General features: G+C 40.1%; 2 protein-coding genes across 3 annotated transcripts; both read left to right on the top strand.

Moving 5' to 3' along the window:
* The first annotated feature begins 301 nt into the window (after positions 1 to 301).
* RGS18 (regulator of G protein signaling 18) lies at positions 302 to 9,908 on the top strand. 2 transcript variants are annotated; one of them, XM_053950330.1, is made up of 5 exons: positions 302 to 587; positions 1,260 to 1,361; positions 4,415 to 4,476; positions 5,508 to 5,674; positions 8,012 to 9,908. In XM_053950330.1, the coding sequence occupies exons 1-5, from the start codon at positions 469 to 471 to the stop codon at positions 8,264 to 8,266; spliced, it is 705 nt and encodes a 234-aa protein (XP_053806305.1). In that variant the 5' UTR covers positions 302 to 468; the 3' UTR covers positions 8,267 to 9,908. The 2 variants fall into 2 exon arrangements, with proteins under 2 accessions (XP_053806305.1, XP_053806303.1); XM_053950328.1 differs by having other exon boundaries at positions 4,412 to 4,476.
* Positions 9,909 to 16,825: 6,917 nt separating this feature from the next.
* RGS21 (regulator of G protein signaling 21) lies at positions 16,826 to 20,966 on the top strand. Its single transcript, XM_053950332.1, has 4 exons — positions 16,826 to 16,836; positions 18,247 to 18,323; positions 19,659 to 19,825; positions 20,763 to 20,966. Exons 1-4 carry the CDS (start codon positions 16,826 to 16,828, stop codon positions 20,964 to 20,966), a joined length of 459 nt encoding a protein of 152 aa, XP_053806307.1.
* The last annotated feature ends 926 nt before the right edge of the window (positions 20,967 to 21,892 follow it).

Raw genomic sequence — 21,892 nt, 5'->3', positions numbered from 1 at the left:
GCAGCACATGGCACTGAGGCTGCACAGAGCAGCTCAAGGGCTGAAGGGGTGCCTTGAAGAGAAGGCTGATGTTAGTTCATGCGACGTTACTATCAGTAAGGTTAATTTTAGGAGCCTAGGGCATGTACAGATGTGTGGGAGCACGGGCTGGGGTCACCCTACCCTGAGCAGGAGCTGAGCTGTGCGCAGCAGCCGCTGCTCTGGGCTGCGGCTTGCAGTGTGAGCCCTGCGGAGCTGCAGTGTCATTTCCCCAAGTGACGAGGGCACAACCAGAGCTGCCCTTAGAGCCCGGCGTGGGCACAGCTGCAGTGGCCAGGGCAGAGCCACCTCCTGCCACCACCTCCTCTGGACACGGGGCTGGGGCTGGCCAGGGCAGTGCAGGCTGCTGCGGCATGTGAGAGCCGGAGCCAGCACGCACCGGGGGCAAGGGAGCAAAGGGAACCTTGCTGGAAGCTTTTCTAGAGGAAGATGGAGAACCCACTTCTTTTATTCCCCCAGCTCAACATTTCTGCTTCAAAGGATAAACCCTATTACAAACTCATGAAATCAGCAATTAAGGAAGAGTCACACAAGGCGAGCAAGCCTGGGTAAGTGTTCAGGTCACGCTGACCCCTCTGCATGTTCTGTTTACATGGAGGATTCTTCTAGCATAGTTTGTGAGCGTGAATTTAGGGCACAGCTAATTTCATTTTTGACATATATATGAGAACTCATGAACTACAATCCTAGAAATTGTATGTGTAAAATATTAACTCTTTAAGAAGAGTTATCTCAACTCTCGTTCTTTTTTGAAGACAAGAAACAAACCAAATTAATGATCTAAAAATACTAAGAAGGAGAGGTTGCAAGAAGTTCTGAGAAATGCTCCTCTAAAGCCTGAATATGATTCAGAAAAGCTTTTTTTCAAAAATTTCAAACGACAGGAAGCAATACTTCCTTTTTTCTTTGTGAAACATTAAAAGTAGAAGAAGCTGAGCCAACTGTTTATGTTCTCTAATGGGAAGTTTGGCCCCTCGTCTTTAAAATAAATTAAAGGATCGTAAAAATGAAAGGATTTCCATTTTTCTTTGCCACTGCAAAATTTGTGCTAAGCTATGAAGAAAAAAACATTAATGTGAATAATATATGTAGGAGAAGTAACACCACCATTACTGTAAGTGAAAATAGGGAGCTCTGTAATGCAGAAACAGAGAATGCTTGAGAGGGAAAAACCAACTTTTTACAATGTTTCTTGAAAAGCTACTCCAATTCTGTCATAGAGCTAAGCAGAAGAGAAAAAGGCTGAGCCTGCTCCTGCAGAAACCTGATTTCCATGAAGGTGATCACCTTGGCAAACCTGGAAACTTGACAAAAGCAGCAAGGTAAACATTGTAAAAGACTGGGTTGGTTGGGGGTTCCTTCCAAGAAGCACCTGTGTGACTCAGGATGTTTCCTGTACCCATGTGTGTGCATTCAGACTGGGCATTTGAAAAATTTATCAGTGTAACCCAAGCCTGCAAACACTACAGAATTTCCTGGTATGCATCGAGGTAATCAGCAGTGTTTTCACACCGCTTGGTCCCCATACACTTGCAGAGAGGTTTTAACCTTGTGTCAGTAGCCTTGGTATGAGTCCACTCACTGTATAGTGCAATGATCCACTCAGAAATGCAGCTGGCAGGAAAATCATACAACTCCGGGCAAAGCAGGTTGTCCAAAGAGTTCTGTGATGTACAAATGCCATAGCTGTGTTAAATAGTGAATGCAGAGTTCCTCAGTAACTGCAGTAATTTGTTGAACATTCTTGTCTCCAAAATTCATACACTCTGGTAGTATTGTCCCTAGTATTTACCATAAAGATGCAGGGCACAATCTTGGGTTTATTGACTTCCATAAGAGTTTAATTCCTCACTTCAATGGAGTACCAAGATGTCATTGCTATATTAAGAATTGCATTTGTAGGTCCTGACTGAGAAGAAGGAATATATAGAATTCTACAACACTGTGGCCTAAAAAGAAGTATCAGCGCTTTCTTTCCACCACAAATCACTCCAGAACACTTCAGTTTCAAAGCTTTCCATAGCCTTTTCTCTTGTTCCAGCAGTTTCCACTTACAGGACCAAGCTGCCTGCTTTGACCAGAGCTGCTTCCACAAGCCATTAATGTGCTAATTAATGAGCACATAGTAGAGGTCACCTAAGGGCGCTCTGAAACTCTGCTTCTAGAACCCGTGGAAAAGTGGCTGGGGAGAGGGTATCGAAACACTCCCACCAGTGCATCTGAGTAACCAGGCCATGATTATTGCTCACGTTTTGAGATATCCTGGTTGCAAACACATAAAACCACTCTAAGATTGCATCTGTAAAGAGAAAGCAGAGGCAGACAGTGCTGGGTGGCTCATATATCCCAGGTATTTAATACCAAGAACAGCCATTCACTGCATTCTTACAATCTGTCAGACATCACTTTCAGAGCAGTAACAATTCTCTGAAGAATTTCCCCCTTTTAACATCACTTCCTCATCCAGCCAGCTGTCTTTTACCATGTTACTCTCAGCTGGTGCTTGACTAACAGAGATTTGGCTGTTCTTGTATGGAAGAGAAACTTGTAGATTTTTGCTGGTCTTATATTTGGATTAAAGTGACAATTATATTGTCAAAAATGGGAAAAAACAAACAAATTTACTCTTTTTCAAATAATAAAGTGAGATAATAGATTGAAATTTATTAAGTGATTTACTTAGCTTTTATGATTTCCAGTTTTCACACAGAGTTACTAAAATAAGTAGAAAGAGATTTTAATAAAACACTGCAGATGGAAATTGGGGTGATAGCAGAAAAGTTAATTTATCTGTTCATTTAAAAGTTAATTTTTAGTTTAATTGTTTATCCATTAGTTTAAATTACTTTCGTCTCATATTTAGAAAGTGGCAAAGCTGAACAAATCTTGGCTTCTGTCTATTATTGCACAAGCTCACTGCTGCACTCAGGTGTTTGGGGTCTGTGAGGCTCTCAGGATGTAGCAGATACTGAAGGAAAACCAGAAACTCACAGTAGGAGTTTCCAAACCCAGCAAAGATCCTCTCCAGCATTTCATGCCTTTGTGAACTGAGTATGTGGTCTGAAGTCATAAGGCTCTATCTTTCACTATGACCAAAGTAATTCCTGTAGGTACAGGAACCTGCAGTTCACAGAGTTCACTGTGCTTTCTGTAATTCTCATAACTAATGAATGCTGTAAGGGAGTGAGGTCTCATTTTCCTGACTCCAGAATCCCCCTGCTTTCCTGAATTTAATTTCTCCAGCCTTTGTACCTCTCCTCACAAACTCTTTTCTTCTCCCTACTTAAAATTTTCATTCCTGCAAGAAATTACTTCAGCTATGAAACATGTGACACCTATTAAAATTAAAACAAAAACAAAAACAAAAACAAAACCAAAAACGGCTCCTTTCGAGTTTTGTCCAAACCCATAGTCATTACTGGCTTAAATTCCTTACCAAAGAGATTGGAATTTCCTTTCATCTAAACCTCACGTGCCTCCTGCCTGCCAAGGGAGCCCGAACTGTGTAAATCAGGAAACAGAACAGCAAGCCTTGATGAGGAAGTGGGATCATATTCCAGAAACATTCAGTCCATAAGAAGTTGACCTGATCAACTAATCCCGGACCAGTCACTTACTGATACCTTCAGTGTCCTGTGATTTGTCCTGGAATGAAAATGGTTCCAAACATTCATATCCACAAAGCAACTGATAAAAATTGTTTCCCGCCCCCCACCCTTCTTTGCTGTTTCCTAGGGCAGATTTTTCGAAATAGAAGTGAAACACGTGCAACTTGACATACCTGATGAAGAATATGAGGAGTTTTATAAAAGAGGCACGGTGTATCAGAATAACATGTCATTTGAAATGTTTGTGGTAAACAAACCAGACTACACGTGCTATTGCCCTGTAAGACAGACACCTAAAACCATATTGCTACAGTTTTGTCTTCAGGCTACAGAATTCTGCATATTTCATTAAAAGCAGACTGTGGAAACAGCCTCAGAGTGAGCATATTCAAAACTACGTCTCTGCATGACTATCTCAAGCTTAAATAGCTGCCAAGACCTGCTTCCCTTATGAGTTTTACCAAGCTACATGGTCTCAATTCCCTTAAAGATTAGTAGGACAACACAAATACCACAGCAAAAAGCCTCTGCTCTGATGTTTTTACAAAAAGAGAAAATAATATAACTCTGCAGGAAAAAAATGTCAAGAAAGAGTTAAAGCAAATGTTCCTGAAGCCCCTAAGAGAATGATCTCCCTTAGTGAGGTGATCTAGTCAAAGGCTTTGTGGAACAGTACGGAGCCACAATGGTGACAGATGTGTGTTACACAGCTTCCTAAATGCATAGTATGAACAATTCTTCAAAACTCCTTTCTGTTTCTTAAGCAGTGTGTCTCCTGAAGAAGCAGTGAAATGGGGAGAGTCTTTTGACAAACTTCTTTCTGAGAAAGGTCAGTAGTTTTTTCTCTCTCCATGCAGACTTCTAGGATGGAAAATTGATGGTAAAGGATGGGAAATTATAAAATCCAGTTATGTCCTTGAATAGACATGCCAGTTACCTAAACTAAGTAAGATGGGTCATTTATGACAGCATGTTTCCTGCTCTCCTTGTCTTCTTTGGCTATAGCTTGCTGTCAACTTGTGAAAATAGTTTAAAATTATTTTTGTGTTTGGTGTTTTATTGAACAAAGTAGTATAGCAGACAGCAAAAAATCTCTTCAGTAAACAGGAACATTTAGGAACATTTAATCTTAATATTGCTCAAATATTCCTGACTTCATATGCTCCATGTACTTAAGAAAAAACTTTGTCACTCCCGACAGTTTGTTCCTAAGCCAGTGACTGGATCCAAGCTGGCCATCATTTGAGAGGCCCTGCTGCTCCCATAATTATCAAATGCACATATGTTCCTGCCTTCATTTTGGAGGGGCACATGTGTGTTTCAAATCTGTTCCTTGAACAGTTCACATCCACACAATTGCATTACTTCCACAGATGAAGTATGCTTGGGAAAGAAAATATCCTCAGCATAACAACAGCAGGATAAAGCAAATTATAGAGATGCTGAAAGCCATCCATTTTAAATTGCTGCTGAAGGGTAGTTTACTTATGAGCAAAAATTCAAATAGTCTTTTGATCAACCTGTACTGATATTCACCTGGAATAAAGTCCACCACTTCCACATTCTCCCACATGTTTTGCTTAATGTTTTTTTCTAAATTTATGAGATCTTGGTAGCATTTTTTTTTACTGATGCTGAGAATTCTGTAAGGAGAGTTGCAGGATCAATGGATATATGGAGAATATATAATGGAGAAACCGCACTTATTTTAAAACATTTATGTATTTTACGATAATTATCTCTAATGTATTATTCCAAGGGAGCAGAACATATTTTACTACCTTTCACAGACTCTTTGAAAGAGTAACTCTCTGATAAGGATATGTATTTTTTAATGCAATTCAACTTTCCCTTTTGTAGCTGGGCTGGATGCCTTCACAAAGTTTCTGAAAACTGAGTTCAGTGAAGAGAATATTGAGTTCTGGATAGCCTGTGAGGATTACAAGAAAAGTAAAAGTGCACATGAATTTCTGCCAAAAGCCAAGACCATTTTTGAAACATTCATACAAAAAGATGCTCCAAAAGAGGTAAAGACCTTCCTCATTATACACAGTGTTTGATTGACACAACTGCATCTGGTGAAACTTTCTTTTAAGTGCATGCCCAGAAGCAGCTTCAAGAGCTAATCCTGCGTTCTCCTGACATAAGAAGACTTTCATAAAAGTCAAAACTCTGGAAGGAGCATGGACTTGTCCTGATTGACTCCCTCTCCCTTTTCCACCCTTCCACCTCCAATCCTATACCTTTGGTGTGTTACTGTCAGCACAAAACGATGTTGGTATGACCATCTTCACCAACACTAAGGCCTTTTTTTAGTATCCTAACAATGAAAAAAGTTTTCCAATTTCCAACTCCTTCATTTTACTGAAGTGTGTTAGGAAGGGCTCATAAACAAATGAAAGAAATATTTTTTGCCTGCCCAAAAAGGAGATGAACAGGTTGGGAGATCATCAACCTTTCAATGAAATCACAAGCAGCCTCTTGAATAGGTATTTTTGACTTACAGTTTCCTGTGAATCCATTACATTTGAGCAGATCAAGTAAGTCACTTGCCAATATCTGTATTTTTTTTATTTGCCAGAATAGCAGAAGTTAAACACTAACTTCTGCTTCCTTGTAATGAGGATGAAAAAGGTGTAATTCTCATTTTAGTGAAAGGATTGCAAAGTGGTGCTGTTTCCACCTCCAATTCCCATAGGCTGCATTAGGATTCAGGTCTGCTTTTCCTAGGAAATGCCTACTTTTAAGGACTTACGTCCCTTTCCATTCCTTTCCCTGCTGTGTGCCTTTGGGGAGAAGCAGCCCTGGACAGGTAACACGTGCTGACACTGTCAACGCTTGACACTGATGGAAGCAAAGAGATGAGCAGGAGAAAGCTGAGGAGAGGACAGAGCAGGGAAGTCATAATAACATAACAATTTCTTTCTCTGCCATACTTGAGTTTGGTGCAGGCAGTGTGGGTGCTGTGGGTGCAGGCAGTGTGGGTGCTGTGGTTCACCTTGGACACTTGGCTTTGGTGTGACTTCCTCCCTTGGGTTCAGCTGAGACCACACAGCTCTGCAGCTTGCACATCTCCTCTGACTCCTTGTCCAGCAGAACTTTTATACACAAATTTCTGAGCCTACAGTTTGATGGGATCATAAAATTTTGGATGAGTGGACCCTTCTCTGATCACTAATTGCCCTTCAGCTCTTAGATCTAGACTATTTGTTCCAACTAGTTGTATAGAAATGACAGACGCCTCTCAGAGAGGAAAAGAAAAACACTATAAAAGTTACTTTTTGATTGGGTCAACAATTTTTTTTACGTATTCTACCTCATTTTTCAAAATAACGTGCTTGAACCAGTGCCTGCCACTTAATTAAAATTCTTATACTATTAAATATTAAATAGTAAATAATACTATTTAATAGTTACTATTAAATACTTCCATGTGCAGCAGCACATGGAGTAAAGAGTAATTTTGATATGCTTTCCCAATCTAAAGCCTCCAGAGACCCATGAAAAAAAAAAAAATAATTCTCTCACCTTCCTACTATCCAAACTACACAGAAACCAGAAATTTTAACTATTCACAAATGTCATCTCATTAGAACAAGTTCTACTTTAATCCTACATGAGAGCAGGGGAGATCTGTGATAGTCCAGTATTGCAAAGCTGGGAAGCTGTGAATATACAGCAATCACTGTTAGAAAGTTACTTTTAGTCAAATATCAGTTTTTCTTCTGTTTCCCCAGTTTTCCATGGTACCAATGATACATTTGTGGAGACTTTCTTAGAGCCACTACTGAAGGTGAACACACCAATTCTGTGATCCTGTTGTATGGGGGATTCAAGGTCCTCCTGATGCCTTGAGAGGCTCCCTGGAACAGAGGCTGGGCAGAATTAAAGGAATAAAGTAGGGATTTATTAAAAGGCCTTCAAAGGACACACTTTGGGCAGCACAAGAGCCTGGCTGTGGTTACACCCAAGATAGACCCCAAGTCAGGAGTTTATAAGATTTATAAGATTTGGTCCATTTCCATTTGGGGGTTAATTGTCCAATTCCAGCTCCAGGTGATGCACTCCCACCCTCGCAGTCTGCTCTCCTCAATTCCCTGTTGTTTGCACTTTCTGGGCCTGAAGCTGCAGCGGTGTCCTTGGTTCTGGGGCTGGAAAAGGATTGTTGTGTGTGCCTGAACTGCAGAGAGAACTTGCTACCACTTTATATGCAGTACAGAATCTGGAAAATATGAAAGCTTAAACTTAAGGCTTAACTCTCATGAGAAAAGTCTTTTCCCAGTGTACTGTATCAGTGCTCTAGAAAATAACACTGGATATGCATGAACGTACATTAAACAAATATCCTTTTTCTCATCCTCCAGGTGAATCTGGACTTTCACACCAAGGAAGTCACAAGCCAGAGCATGGGGCAGCCCCTGCGCAGCACCTTCGACGCGGCGCAGAGCACGGTGTACCGGCTGATGGAGCAGGACAGCTACCCCCGCTTCCTGAGATCCGCTCCCTACCTCAGCCTGCTGCAGGGCCGGCCCCCGGCCCGGGCCCCGCTCCGCCGGCGCTCCCGCTCCTTCACCGTCAGCGACTTCCAGGGTGTGCGCCCAGACCTCACCGTGTGGTGACAACCGAGCTCAGCCCTCCTTAACACCAAGTGTCACCGTGCGGTGACAACCGAGCTCAGCCCCCCTCAAACCCGTGTGTCACCGTGCGGTGACAACCGAGCTCAGCCCTCCTTAACACCGTGTGTCACCGTGCGGTGACAACCAAGCTCAGCCCCCCTCAACCCCGTGTGTCACCATGCGGTGACAACCGAGCTCAGCCCTCCTGAACACCAAGTGTCACCGTGCAGTGACAACCGAGCTCAGCCCTCCTCAACACCAAGTGTCACCATGAGGTGACAACCGAGCTCAGCCCTCCTCAACCCCAAGTGTCACCATGCGGTGACAACCGAGCTCAGCCCTCCTCAACCCCAGCTCCCGCAGCAACCCGGGTGTGTTTTAAACCCCAAACCCTCAGCAGATGTAACTAAGTTGTGAAGCAAAAGAGAGTTCACTTAACACCAGAATCTCACTTTCATAGAAATGTAGGTGACGTATTGGCAAGTCATAGCATGCACAGTTTTCATACAGGATATTTTTTTTTTTTAAACTCAGGCAAAAGCTGTGATCAGATTTGGGATCTAGTTAAAAATGTCTCATATAGTGCCATTTGATATTACCCAACATGTACCCCGGGCCTGCATCATTTAGGCCAGAGTTTCATCACTATTAGAATCTCTGTATCCAGTCTTTGCACACATTTATGTTTTTGCAACATTTCCTACTCTAAGCACAGAGAATTTGTGCGTGTACAAATACAGTATTTTCTCATACAGTAAAACACACAGGAACATTATTATTAGGTATAATGCAAAGTTACATGAATTTTAACTAAAGATACTGCATAATTAAATCTATAACTAAAATGTAGCCATTGCCTATTTTAAGAGGAACGTAAAAATACCTATTTAATTTTTGGGGGTACATTTTTCTTATTCCACATGTCTGTTGTCTATTTCTAAGTTATGATGTATATATTAGCTTTGGCATCAAATACATGTATTCTAATTTTTTGCAACTAAATGAGCAGCAGCAAAGGGACAAGAATGCTATTTTAACACAATGTGTATCCTTAAGTACCAGCTGATGTCTATGTATATAAATGTAAAATATTTCTACTTTTATTTATAAATAGTCATGGTATACCAGCTTTGTTACTAAACTTTGTTCTAATTTTTTTTCTGCCTTTTGTTTTGAAAATGTATCTGAAAATTAACAGCTCTTGGACTCAGGCAGAGCAACTTTCAGTTCCATTGGTCATTAATATCCTCTCTATATGCTGTAGAAGAGGAAGGAGAAATCTTTTTTTTTTCTTTACTATCAAAGACAGACATATTCTTTTATAGTCAGCACGCACAGTCATTCTGTCCTTTTCTTTCACAGTTGATGCAGACATACCTTGAAGCTTGGGGCAGTTGTTAAAATCTTAAACATTGGTTCAGTTTAGGAAGGGGCTGCAGGATTTACCTGTAACTATGACTTGTATATTATGTTGTTTCTTGTGGAATTTAAGCTTTCTCCCTTTCCCTCCACTTTCTGTAAGTGGTGAAGGAGAAGAGGTGCAGTTCCTGAGGATGGGACTTTGTGTTCATTGTTAATTTGGGGTGTATATGAACTGCTGGATCTGCAGGTTTCCCTGTCTGCTTTATTAACTTCCAATAAATCCGATCTGCTTAAAGAGTTGTCAGGATTTGATTTATCATCAGTACGTTGATGAGGAAGATGTAAAGACTTCACCTAGGGTTCAGCTCTAGATGTAATCACTGCCACATTAATCAAATTGTTACTGTGCACAGAGATCCAAACTCATGTAGAAATGCTGCTGAGCCACAGTGACCCAGGGGCCATCTCCAAGCTCTTACCTTTACCTGGGGAACACAGAGGAAACACATTTGTAATGATGATCCGTGTTGGTTTATTCGTCATTCTCCCCTGATCTCAGAACACCAGGCACGGGCTCTTTCTGACAGTGAAAGCAGTCAGGACCTGGGCAAAGGGGTTTTTTTTCACTGAGAGAATGGTCAGGCACTGGAATGAGCTGCCCAGGGAGGTGGTGAGGTCATGGTCTCTGGAAGAATTCAAGAGGCCTCTGGCTGTGGTGCTTGGGGCTACGGCTTAGGGGTGACTGTGGTTGGAGAAGGTTAATGGTTGGACTAGATCTTGAAGGTCTCTTCCAGCCTTGGGGATTCTGTGATGAGGGAGTCTCTACTATCACCAACAGTGTCTGAATGCCAGTTCTCAGGTATTTAAAATATGCACGTTCCTGTGTCCTGTACTAGGATCCGTGTTGGAGGAAGGGAACAGATTTGAGAACAGCCCCAGCTGAGTGTTTGCACTGGCATTGTTGCCACACAGACATAGAACCTGCACGCTTGCAGCTAAATTCTGCCCTGGTGTGATTATGTTCCTTCATATCAGTGGAGAATCCATATATGGGATGGATTGCCATGAAGGAAAGAAATGAAAAAAATACATATATTTAATACTGTTCCAAAATCCAGCCAAATTGCAAATATAGTACCCTGAGTAAGACTTTTTCTTGTTAGCAAAATCCCAGCTGCTAGTCAGAAGGGTCTGTGATGATAAATAGAAGTCAGCAGGTGCCCTTTATTTCATTTCACAGACACATGGAAAATTTTGCTTATCTCCAGGGAGGCCTTCCTCAAACCCATCAGTCTGCAGTACTGACAGTGCTAGTCCCTCTTACGAGTTTTATAATGAAAACAAACAAATAAGATATTCCTGGTAGCTATTTATGCGTGTGTGTTTTCCAAAGATAATTATGAATTTACAGCAGACTAATGCCATGGGAACTACTGTAAAAAGAAAGTCAAGATAAACTCAGAGAAAGGAAGGCAAAGGACACAAAGATAAACCAAAATAACATAATTATCTGGCAAAGTTGTTTTTTTGTTTTTGGTTTGGTTTTTTTTTTTTTCCTAGAAGAGGCTCTTTTTAGTGAGGGAAAATGAGCACTCTACTATTTAGTGCTGTGCTGCAGTCCTGAAGATGAACTAGGTATGGACTTAGTACAAGTCTGTGATGCTGTTCCAGGATTGATCAGATTCAGGACTGGCCCTGCACAGATGTATTTACAGCACAACCCTTAGGGTAGTACCAGAGAACACAGTCATGCTTCTCTAGTTTTGGCAGAATCTGTGGCACAGTTACGTAAATCCTCTTGTTGAGCTGCCCTAATGCAAACAATACATATACGAAGCCTGTTGGGCAAGTACTATTATTGGAGATTGTTTTATGTAGCAGCTTTTTATATTTATATATGCCATTCAGGGTTCAGCAAGAGCTCCCAAAATATCCCTCCTGTCAACACAATAATTAACCCTACCCAAACACTGCACTTTACTCCTTACATAGGTGAAGTCTCAAGACACAAAGCATGAGGGAAACAACCTGCTGACTTGTGTGGCACCAAGGTTTTCCTCCTGTTTCAGCACTAAAGTCTAATTAGATGCTTTAAATTGGCTGTATATGCTGTTCTTGTTTAATTTGAGGGAGGTGGAAATACACAGGACCAAATATCTTCTTCCGGTTGTGGGTTTGTTATTGAACAAAAGACAACTTGACTAATTGTTCAACTGACAAGAAGCAAGAATGAAATCTAAGATAAAGAATTTCAAAGAAGAAGACTGATTTCCATCTTCCAGTGAAGCAGGCAATCAATAACACGGCTCTTACATGCTTTTACATGTTACAACTTTTAAGTGACTCACAAACAGCAGATAATTTTCCTCTCCTTTTGTCCCCCAGCTGCTTAGCCTGCCTTAAATAGCTACTGCTTTGAATGCAGTTCCCTCTCCTTTCCACACATGCTGCCAAAGACCTCAGCTGAGAAAAAAATTGCAGAAAATAATCTTCCTCTCATCAGTGATTCATATGCTCATGTACTTACACCTTGCTCAGCTGCCTATCCCAGATCCCACTCTGTTCTTTGCATTTTAGTCAAATGCCTCAATCAAATGCCCTTTAAGCTCCTGAGTGGCTCTGTGCCAAAGATAAAAATGCATTTCCTCTATCCACCACCCAAGCTTGCTTCCATTTTTAATTTTCTCCTTGTTAATGTGTTGCTATTTTCCATTTGTTGTGCTCTTATCACTTAGGGCTGGTCTCATAAAAGCTCCCTCTGGTTTCATACCAAAGCTTTTCTCTCTCCTTTCCTAGATATAATCTGTTTGTGTAACTTTCTCCTAATTCTCCCTTATACTTTACATGAAATTATCTGGACTTCCAGATTTACAATCTAGCCTCTACCATTGCCTTCTCCATGAAAGGTAACTAAAATTAACTAGCAAGAAACACAATCCTACAGCAGCCATTTGAGGGTTTTGAAGCAGGACAGAAGATAAGGCTAAAGCCTAAAAAAAGAACAACTCTGAACTCTCATTTCTTTGCCATAAAATTTGCTCGTAATTAAAACACTCTTGTTTCTTCACAGCTTAGTGCCCTCATTTTAAATTTCTGCAGTTAATGCTATTCCAGTTTTTCCTGGTTGCACATTTTCTTGAGAATCGTTTCCAGTTCTTTTCCAATGGAGGTTTGTGATTGTACAGCACTTGGAAATCCTGAATATGAGGAGCCCAGAGCGCTGTAAAATATTTTGACAGCTTGTTCTTGAAATCAAAACATTTCACCTGAAGGGCATAGTTTGCTTGGGTGGAAAATAACAGCTCATTTTCTTATGCAAAACAACTCTGTGGCATACTGAAGGCACACAGAGTTATTCACATGGAAAAATATCAATTATTTTGTGAGTTGCCCATGCTGTGCAGTGCTGTGGGAAGGTAGGCATTTACATAGTGCTGTGATTAAGGTGTATTTGCATCCCCGTGGGACAGGCATTTCCATGTCCTTAGGATGCCAGCAGTGTTCGGATCACGTTGGCTTCTCCCAACATAAGGGATGCACCCAAGTCTCCGTGGGCTTCGACTGCTCGGGGCAGCAGAACATTAATTTTTTTTCTGCTGAGGCTACCTTGTAGAAGGCAGCACTACCCAAGCAAATGTCTGCATGGAATGAAATGGAATTAACAGAGGCCAAGTGCTGAGGAGCATTAACACACTGAACTGCTGGGAAACACCAGCACATCCATTGAAGAGTGTGAGCTTTTCTCACTTTGTGCTCAGGTGAGTACAAGGCAGCCGTTTTAGGAACATATGTAAATGGAAATGATTACTTAGGTTAATAAACCAATGGTTTGAATATGTAGCATTGCTTTAGACTGTCTGTCTGACTGTTGTGATTCGTATCCAGGTCAGACAAACAAAAATGGCAGGTCTTATGCCCCGCAATAGCCAATAGCTTTTCATAAAGGAAGATAATTCAGTGAAACTAATGCCTAAAGACAGAAAAACAGAAAAACTAATGCTTAAGGAACAAAAGGTGAGCATCAGTAAAAGTCAAGCTGTGAGCCTAAAAGTTCTGGAGATTTAAATATTTAATAAATATGGAGTCCTTAGCAAGTAATATTGACTAAGTTGGGAACGTTCAGTCAGATCCACATTCCATTTTCTAGAGTTTCAGCTCTCCCATGTCATCAAAGGCAGAGGACTCAGAAATCCATAGTCCAGTCCTCAGAGTTACTGAAAGGTTAAGCCACAGGCCTGACAGAAAAAGAGGAAAATACCCTGCAATTAGCTGAGCAAGTAAGGGCCTGAGTGACTCTGGAGGTCGAGTCCCAGGTAGGACTGAACTGAAGCTGTAACTGTGTGCGTCAGCGGGGTCCAGCAGTGTCAGCTGGGTCCAGATTCACAAGAAATTTAGCACTAATTCTATGTGCAATTTCCAGCCCATCTCTACTACATATTCATATTTCATTTTGTTTGCTTGATGCTGTTTATTATGAATAGCCAACAGACTTGCACAAGCAGCTGATGCATCTGATTTAATAATAAGATCACTTTTTCTCCTATGACATTTCAGTGAAATATCAGTTTCCTTCCAGACACTATTAAGTTCCAAGCAGAGGAAGTACAGAGAAATACAACCAGCTGGTTTCTGTGGGAAGAAGTAGCTGTGCCTAACTTTGGTTAGTGAACTTATTTTCATTGCCCCAGTACAAATATCACAACAATTCTATTAACCTGCTGCTGTACCTAAAATATTTTCAACTTGCATAGACAGAGCAGTCACTGACTGCTCAGAATGTTGTACAGTGATGAGAGTCCCTCACAGCTTCTTTGTGGTTTTGTGGATTGTGAAGCAATCTGGCTGCATCCATCCATTTGTTGTGTGTGCTAGAATATTCCTGGGTTTTAGCATAGTTCTGTGGCTGCTAAGACTGACTTCAAAAATATCCATCAGTCCTGAAAAATCTTGAAGAGATGTTCATGTCTGTTTCGTTCAGAAACTGGCTATCAGGTAGAAATTTTAAAAATGTATGCGTAGCACTATCTGGAATTTTGTTTTGAAATAAATGTATATGATCTGATGATACTAAGAAAAAATAGGCAAAGGTCCTCAACCTTCCCTCTCAAAGTTTCACAGGAGTTAATGGAACTATGATATAACAATGATAACAGCTCTTTTAAAAAAGCAAAATGAATCAATTTTTGGTCACAGTTCTAAGGTGGGTAAATAGAAGAACCACTGGGATTAGACACAGGGTAAACACTGAGAAATTAACAGAGCCAGCCATAAATTACAAGTTGCCTAAATTAGTGTCACCTCTGTCCTCGCAACTGGACTGACTTTTCTGGCATGACACTGTTAAAAAATTCAAATTGTAGCTGTTTACACTCTGTCTGGCCAGAAGCTCCACAGATAAATATTGGTTGGATTTTGTATGATGTTTATTTCCTTTTGCTCAAACCTGGGACTGAATCAGGCACAAAGGATTTGATGTTAATGCAGATGCTGAAAGTTTTCTCCCCAGCTGTAAGATGCTGAAGTTAATCTCATGAGCACAATGCACAAAAGGCTTTTAGTCCTCTCTGGCACACAAGATGTTCTCTAAATAAAAAAAATTACCAATTAAGCAAAATAAGAATCATGGCAGAAAATCAGGATGATAATTAACATTTCTGTTCTTCTGCTATAATATTTAGAAGCAAGCAGATACAAAGCTAAGGAATTACAGAAAGTATTAGTATTTTGCTGCCAGGAATATTTTTTAGTAATATGTGGGACTAAAAGGGAACCTTAGGTCATAATTTCTAGTGTTCTATTAATGAAGACAGCAATTTAAAATAATCTCATAAATATACGAACATCTCTCTTCAAAGTACAGAAGAATAGAGAGGGCAAAAAATTCGACTGGGACAGTGCAAAAAACAACAGTTTGTGAAACCTTATTCCAGTTTTCAGTCTGAATTTGTTCACTGGCTGCTTCTATACATTTTTTCTTTTGTCAATATAACCATTACACTAAGATAATTTTTTTTCTCACCAGGTTACCTCTCTGTATTCAGAAGGCAATCATAGCTCCTCTCTGCTTTCATCTTTGACACAAACTGTTCTTTCATTCTTCTGCAAGACAGTTCAATACTCCTGCTCATCCCAGTAATGCACCTCTCCATATCTGTTTCCATCCGATTTCATCTTCCTGGAGCACAATTGATGAGATTCACTGGTTTTTTGTCCCATGTGAAGTTCATCAAATAGATTGGCCTGAAACTTCTTTTACAGATCTACAAAAGGTAAGGATAAGGAATAAGCTCTTACCATTGCTAAGGGTGAAACATGGCATGTGGTGCTTGGGTTTTTCTTTCTGATCTTAGAAGATGGACATGGCTAAAATAAGAAAGATGTTCTCAGGCAGGTAGGAGGCAGCTTTGCTCATGACTGTAACACAGAGGAAAATCAAATGGGACTTAAACTCCTAAGACTGCTCTACTAGGTGTAAAATATTTTAACTGAGAAGACAAAAATCCCTAAGTCTGCAACATGGGACAGCTGGGATCCCAGTTCCTCAACCACTGGAAGTTTATGGCAAGTGGAGACATTGAAATCCAGGAATGTGAGTAATCAGAGTAAAAGATTTGGCCTCAGGACAAGATTTGGAGGGAGGCAAGAAATCAATCTGTAAGCCTACTTGTTCAGGAGAGGGAGGGACAGCAAGGGTTATACAGAGGAAGCAAAGAGCTGGGGATGAGAGAATAATTATCAAGAGCAAGAGACAAATTACATAGACCAGCAGCTGGCTACAATCCCTTCTCAGCAGTTCTAGGGAGCAATAAGTTCTCCTCTGGGGCTGTTCTCCAGGCTAAACACCCCAGCTCCCTCAGGTGCTCCTCATCAGACCTGGGCTCCAGCCCCTTCACCACCTGCCCTTCTCTGGACCGGCTCCACCACCCATGACTCTGGGCAGGAATGTGTTGCCATTGCCCTCAGTCCTTTTGTATTATGGCCACTATTAGGTGAGAGTGGCTCTGCTTAAAAATAGGCCACATTTCTGAAAGAAATAATTTTAAAGAAAATGTTGAGAAGGCTTGCCAGGGTGTATTGTCCTGTTTGGTTATTCACATGCTAACTGTATTGTTCCTGCTGTACCTTCAGCTTGAAGATCAGTCAGAAAACGAAACTCTGCCTTCCCTGAGACAGTCAGACAGACAAACAGTGGAACAAAAAATGCCAGTGAAGTGAGTTGCTTTTTATGGCTATTTTAATGGTAGGAGATTTATGTGACGGGATGACCAAGTTTGAATAATCTGTACAGCTTTATTTTCCTTCCCCCTTTGAAGGGGATATGACTATTCTGATTATTTGTTGTCAATTCTGCTTGCCATTCCCATTCAAGTAAATCCCACATGGTCAGTGAGATCATTCTCTGAGTGGTGAGTAAATATTAAAACAACTAATATTACCCATAAGAACAAGAAACAAAACTGTCTGGTTTATCCTGGTCTTTCATTTTGCTTTTTTGCTTAACAAGAAACCTAATAAACATTTAATAAAAATCCTGAAAACTTGTGATATATTTGATAAAAGTTTCTTATTGTTGCTAAAAAAAATTCTCTGCCGATTAACACCATCATCACATGTCTCGCAAAGTACAGCACAATGCTATGTTTAGTTTTCATTTGTGCTTTCACAGACTATATTTGCACTCCAGCTTCCCTCATGTATGTTTTCAAATCTACTTATAGATATGCACAATTTTTTTCTTGCTTAAATGTAATTTTTGCACTCTGGATACAAGTAAATAGAGAGCTACAGAAAAGCTTGCTTGTTGAGGTGTCACTGCCACCATCCCTCGTAATAATTACAACTACAGCCACATCCTGCCACTGTTATATGATCTCTTTATAAATTTGCAATTAGAAAATACCATTACTGGTGATGCTGAGAAGTGGCTGTGGAACACAGCTCTCAAACCAAAAGCAAGGTTTTGATAGGTGACCTCTCAGAGCCTCCTTAGGAACATCAAATGTTTTTTACAGAACTTGAGAGTGCTTGTGATTTTTTTTTAATGCTGAGTTAGTTTTTTTTGTTTGGTTGTTTTTTTGGCGGGTTGGGTTTTTTGCTTGGTTGGTTTTTTGGTGGGGTTTGTTTGTTTGTTTTAAGAAAATTGGTAATATTTTATACAGAACAAAGTGTTTGCCCTCATGTCTAGCAGAAGTCTATGGCAAGTTGCAGGGGAAGAGCCAAAACTATGAATTTACTCAATTATTTATGCCACTGAGAAGCTCATATGAGACCTATGTTTCCAATTAGTGTTAGCTTGGTAACATTTTAGATAATTCCTGTCATTACAAGCAAAAACTGCCATATAAATTAATGCCTAATCCTTTTGAACTCGAGAAGAAATTCAGTAAACTCTCTAGAACATCCCTACCTCTCTCGTGTGCTTTTTGGAGCTCCACCAGCTGCAAGCATTATGAGTATTTCCAGGATGAGTAATGAAGTCAGTGGTGCCAATATCCCTGTTTTGCTGTGTGTAGGGTAGGAGGAGTGGCTGAGCCCCTCTCCCAAGCAGCCAGCCACAGCGTAGGCTCTCAGCCACCCCAGGCTGCACGGGGCAGAGACCACAATGCTATTTTCAAGGACAGATGTTGTTTCCACAGGTCAAACGCTGGGGAAACCGTGGCCTGGTCTGAGTCTGTGGATACAGTACTATCCAATAAAGGTAAGAAGTGACGGAGAAACATATGTGTTTTTAAAACATTTGTCATCCCATTTGCCAAACATTTCTGCCAGGTTTTCACACTGCTCTCCAGTTCAGCTCCCCACATGCACTGAACTGACCAGAGCTGCTGCTGGAGGTGGGTGAGCTGCTGTCCTGAGGGGTTTGTCTAAGCTGCAAACACAATATACCTTCTGGCCAGTGCTCAAGGGCAGGCAGAAATGCTATGAAATAGTTTTTATTAAAGTAACTGCTGAATTCCCCTTGCAGTGGTTTCATTTTTCATAATTTTTTTACACGAAAAACCACAAACGTTTTATTAGGTATTCCTGAGAAATATGTGCGTTGTGCAGTGACTTCAGTCAAACAAAAAAGGACATATCTAAAGCCACTTCTCCTAGAAATGCCATTTCTACAGGCCTGACACCACAAACCACATGCAGCTTGAAAATCTCCTTGCCTCTGCCCCATTTCCCAGCAGTAATGTTGTGGCCTAGACCTTGGGATGCCTCCACACTGTTCCTGGATAACTTGACTAACACAACTGTATTTGGGTACTGTCAGCTCTCTTTACTCAGAGCTTGTGATTTGGATTAATTTTAGAACCATTTATTCCAAACAAACATTTATTTGTTTCATTTTTTCTCCTTCAAAGTGGAAAAACAAAAAAAAAAAAAAAAAAAAAAGAGGAACAAAGAAGTAACAAGGAGTCCATATTTTATCCAGGTCTTAATCTTTCCTTTCAAGGAGATGGAAGCCCCATTTGGGCAGGGAGCCTCAGCTGTGGGGGAAGCACACTACCACGGTGTGCCCTACATTTCTATTTGCTTCTCAGCCGAGGAGTCAGCCTCAAATCTCTGATTTCCCAGCCACTACGAATCCTTTTGAAGACCAAAACTTCTAGGATCCCCTTTTAACAAATGTACCAATGCTAAAGAGACCAAACCACAGCAGGCAGCTGTTGGGAGCAATCCTTGGTTGGCAACTCACTGAAAAACTCTTTTAGTAGTCTCCTTATCAGCACTATAATTTAATCTCCTATTTATTTCCCCTGCAGCAGCTTCTCAAACCTGACTGCTGGCTGACATGTAAAAGAGTGGCAGATACATAGGTTACACTGTACTCTAAATACTGTATATATACGATATAGATATACATATATATGTATACTTTCTATATATATATTTACATACTGTAAATACACACACACACACACACACACACATATATATATATATACATACAAATGCACACACATATGTGTGTGAGTATGCACACGCATAAATTGCACTGGCCTTTCCATTTTCCTGCACCCACTATCTGATGCATTTTCCCTAGAGGGCCTGGCAGCTTTTCGGACATTTTTGAAGTCCGAGTTCAGCGAGGAGAATGTGGAATTCTGGCTGGCCTGTGAGGACTTCAAGAAAACCAAATCCTCCACCAAGATTGCCTTGAAAGCCCAGAAGATTTATTCTGACTTTATACAGGCTGATGCTCCAAAGGAGGTAAAGAGTTTTTTCTGTGTGCGCTTTGGGTACTGAGGATAGGGATGAAGCAGAAAGTTCAGATCCAGACCTCAAAAAATGACAGAAAATACAACTCAGCCTGGCTGTAGCTCCCATTTTAATGTCCATTATTTACCAGGTAAATACCTTGTGCTACTCTGTGAAGCAAGGATGTTATGGTTTACACTTTACATTCTTCACAGTGGGAATAAATTTACCTTGTCTTTTAAAATTTCTGCCCGAAGTTTTAAGGAAGTTTATGCTCAATATAATTTCTTTTCTCTAATCATTTTTTGTAAGCACCATCTCTTCTGTATTTAAGGTACTAGAGCATTAGTAGGTTTATGATTGCAGTTGTTCATTTGTATAGGTATTTTTGACATGATGACAATGCAAAAATTTCCATCACAGAATTCAATTTTATAATTATTTCAAAAAGGCTTACTGTGAAAGAACAAATTGCTTATTAATCAGTATCAACTTTCTGCACCTTAAACTTTTACACTGATGTTTTTGCCTTTGCTAGCAAGAGTGCTTTAAACGTTCCCATGTCTTATATATTATTGGAATACATCTTATTATTGTTAAAAACAAAAGATCCTTAAAAAATACATGGGGCCAAAGTCTAAAATGATGCTGAGTACCTTCACTTTTAATTTACTCTCTGGTAATCAGTACTTCATAGGATTTGGTTTGGCAGACAGATGAGAAGAAAAAGCAAGTTTTCCCCTTCTTTTCTTCAGTGATGCCATCTTTCTAAGAGCCAAATAAAATGAAGAATTCAGTCTGCTAGAAAATGAAGGGATGAGCTTCCTGTTTATTTGCATCAGTTGAGTTATTTGGGAGGAAATTCAAATTAAGCTTGTGTCCTGGACACAATCAGACCTCAGCTTTCCCAGCAAACTGATACCACTTTCACGCTCCTTTCTTCCTACAGATTAATATTGACTTCCATACCAAAAATGACATCTCCCAGAACATCTCTGAGCCCACCCTCAGCTGCTTTGATGCTGCTCAGAGCTCAATCTACTGTCTCATGGCAAAGGACTCTTTTCCCAGGTTTCTAAGGTCAGAAGTGTACAAGGAACTGGTGAAGAAGCACCAGGACAGAAATCAGAAGCGATGGCTCCCGTTTCTGTGAGGAAAAACACTGAGGCTTTAGGAATTGATGTCTCCCATTGCAATTCAGTACAGATTATTATTCATTATTAAAGTGATTGCAGAAACCACTTTCAAAATCACCTGTGCCAGCTTGTTTTTAAGCACAAATTGTATGTGACGCTTTCTAATAACAGTAGAGAAATATTCAAGAAGCAGCATGGAATATGCTAGACACTTGAGCTATCTTCCTAATAAAAAAGTTTACCACTGCTGTTATTTTCCAGTGTTTGCTTCATTTTTCAAAGAGATGTGGGATTTTTAAGCATAATGTTTTGGTTTTCTTGTTTGCTGTTGATTCCTCTTTAGAAGTACAGCCTCCAGAATAAATCCCTTTCAGGAGACTTGAATACATTTACTCCTTCATTTGTCACCTTATTTGTAGCTTGCAAAAAAATTTAAATCCTCTATTAAACTTGTTTTATGCTAGTTCAAAACAGGAGATGTAGAAATGGGGATGGTAACACACTATGATAATATTTAATAAATAGGCAGCTGCTTTATAATAAATATTCTTGGCATTCAGAACAAATTAATGTTTCATAATACAGCTGTCTTCGATAAGAAAGTCTTCAAGTTTCTTTGTGTTAATTTAATTTTTTATTGAAAAGTCTCATTTATTAATTGCATAGGCATTTGAGTATACCTTTACAACTGAGTAAATCTCCCTTTGTACATTTTCAATTAATTAATTTTCTTTGCTTTTCCAAATATATGTGGTACTGTCCCCCCACATACTCACAAAGAAATAATTTCATTAATTGCTACCAATGAAATTAATTTGCTAATTTTGTTTCAATAAAATACAGATAAGCAAAAGAGTAGGCATAAAAACAGTTTTAGGCTGTCAAGCAAACATGTCAATTAGGATTCAGTCATGGTGTTATCTTTCAAACCAGCAAGATATGA

Source organism: Vidua chalybeata, chromosome 9 (assembly GCF_026979565.1).
Source record: "Vidua chalybeata isolate OUT-0048 chromosome 9, bVidCha1 merged haplotype, whole genome shotgun sequence".
NCBI lineage: Eukaryota > Metazoa > Chordata > Aves > Passeriformes > Viduidae > Vidua > Vidua chalybeata.
The sequence above is the reverse complement of the archived record's forward strand: the minus strand, read 5'-3'. Positions and strand labels throughout refer to the sequence as shown.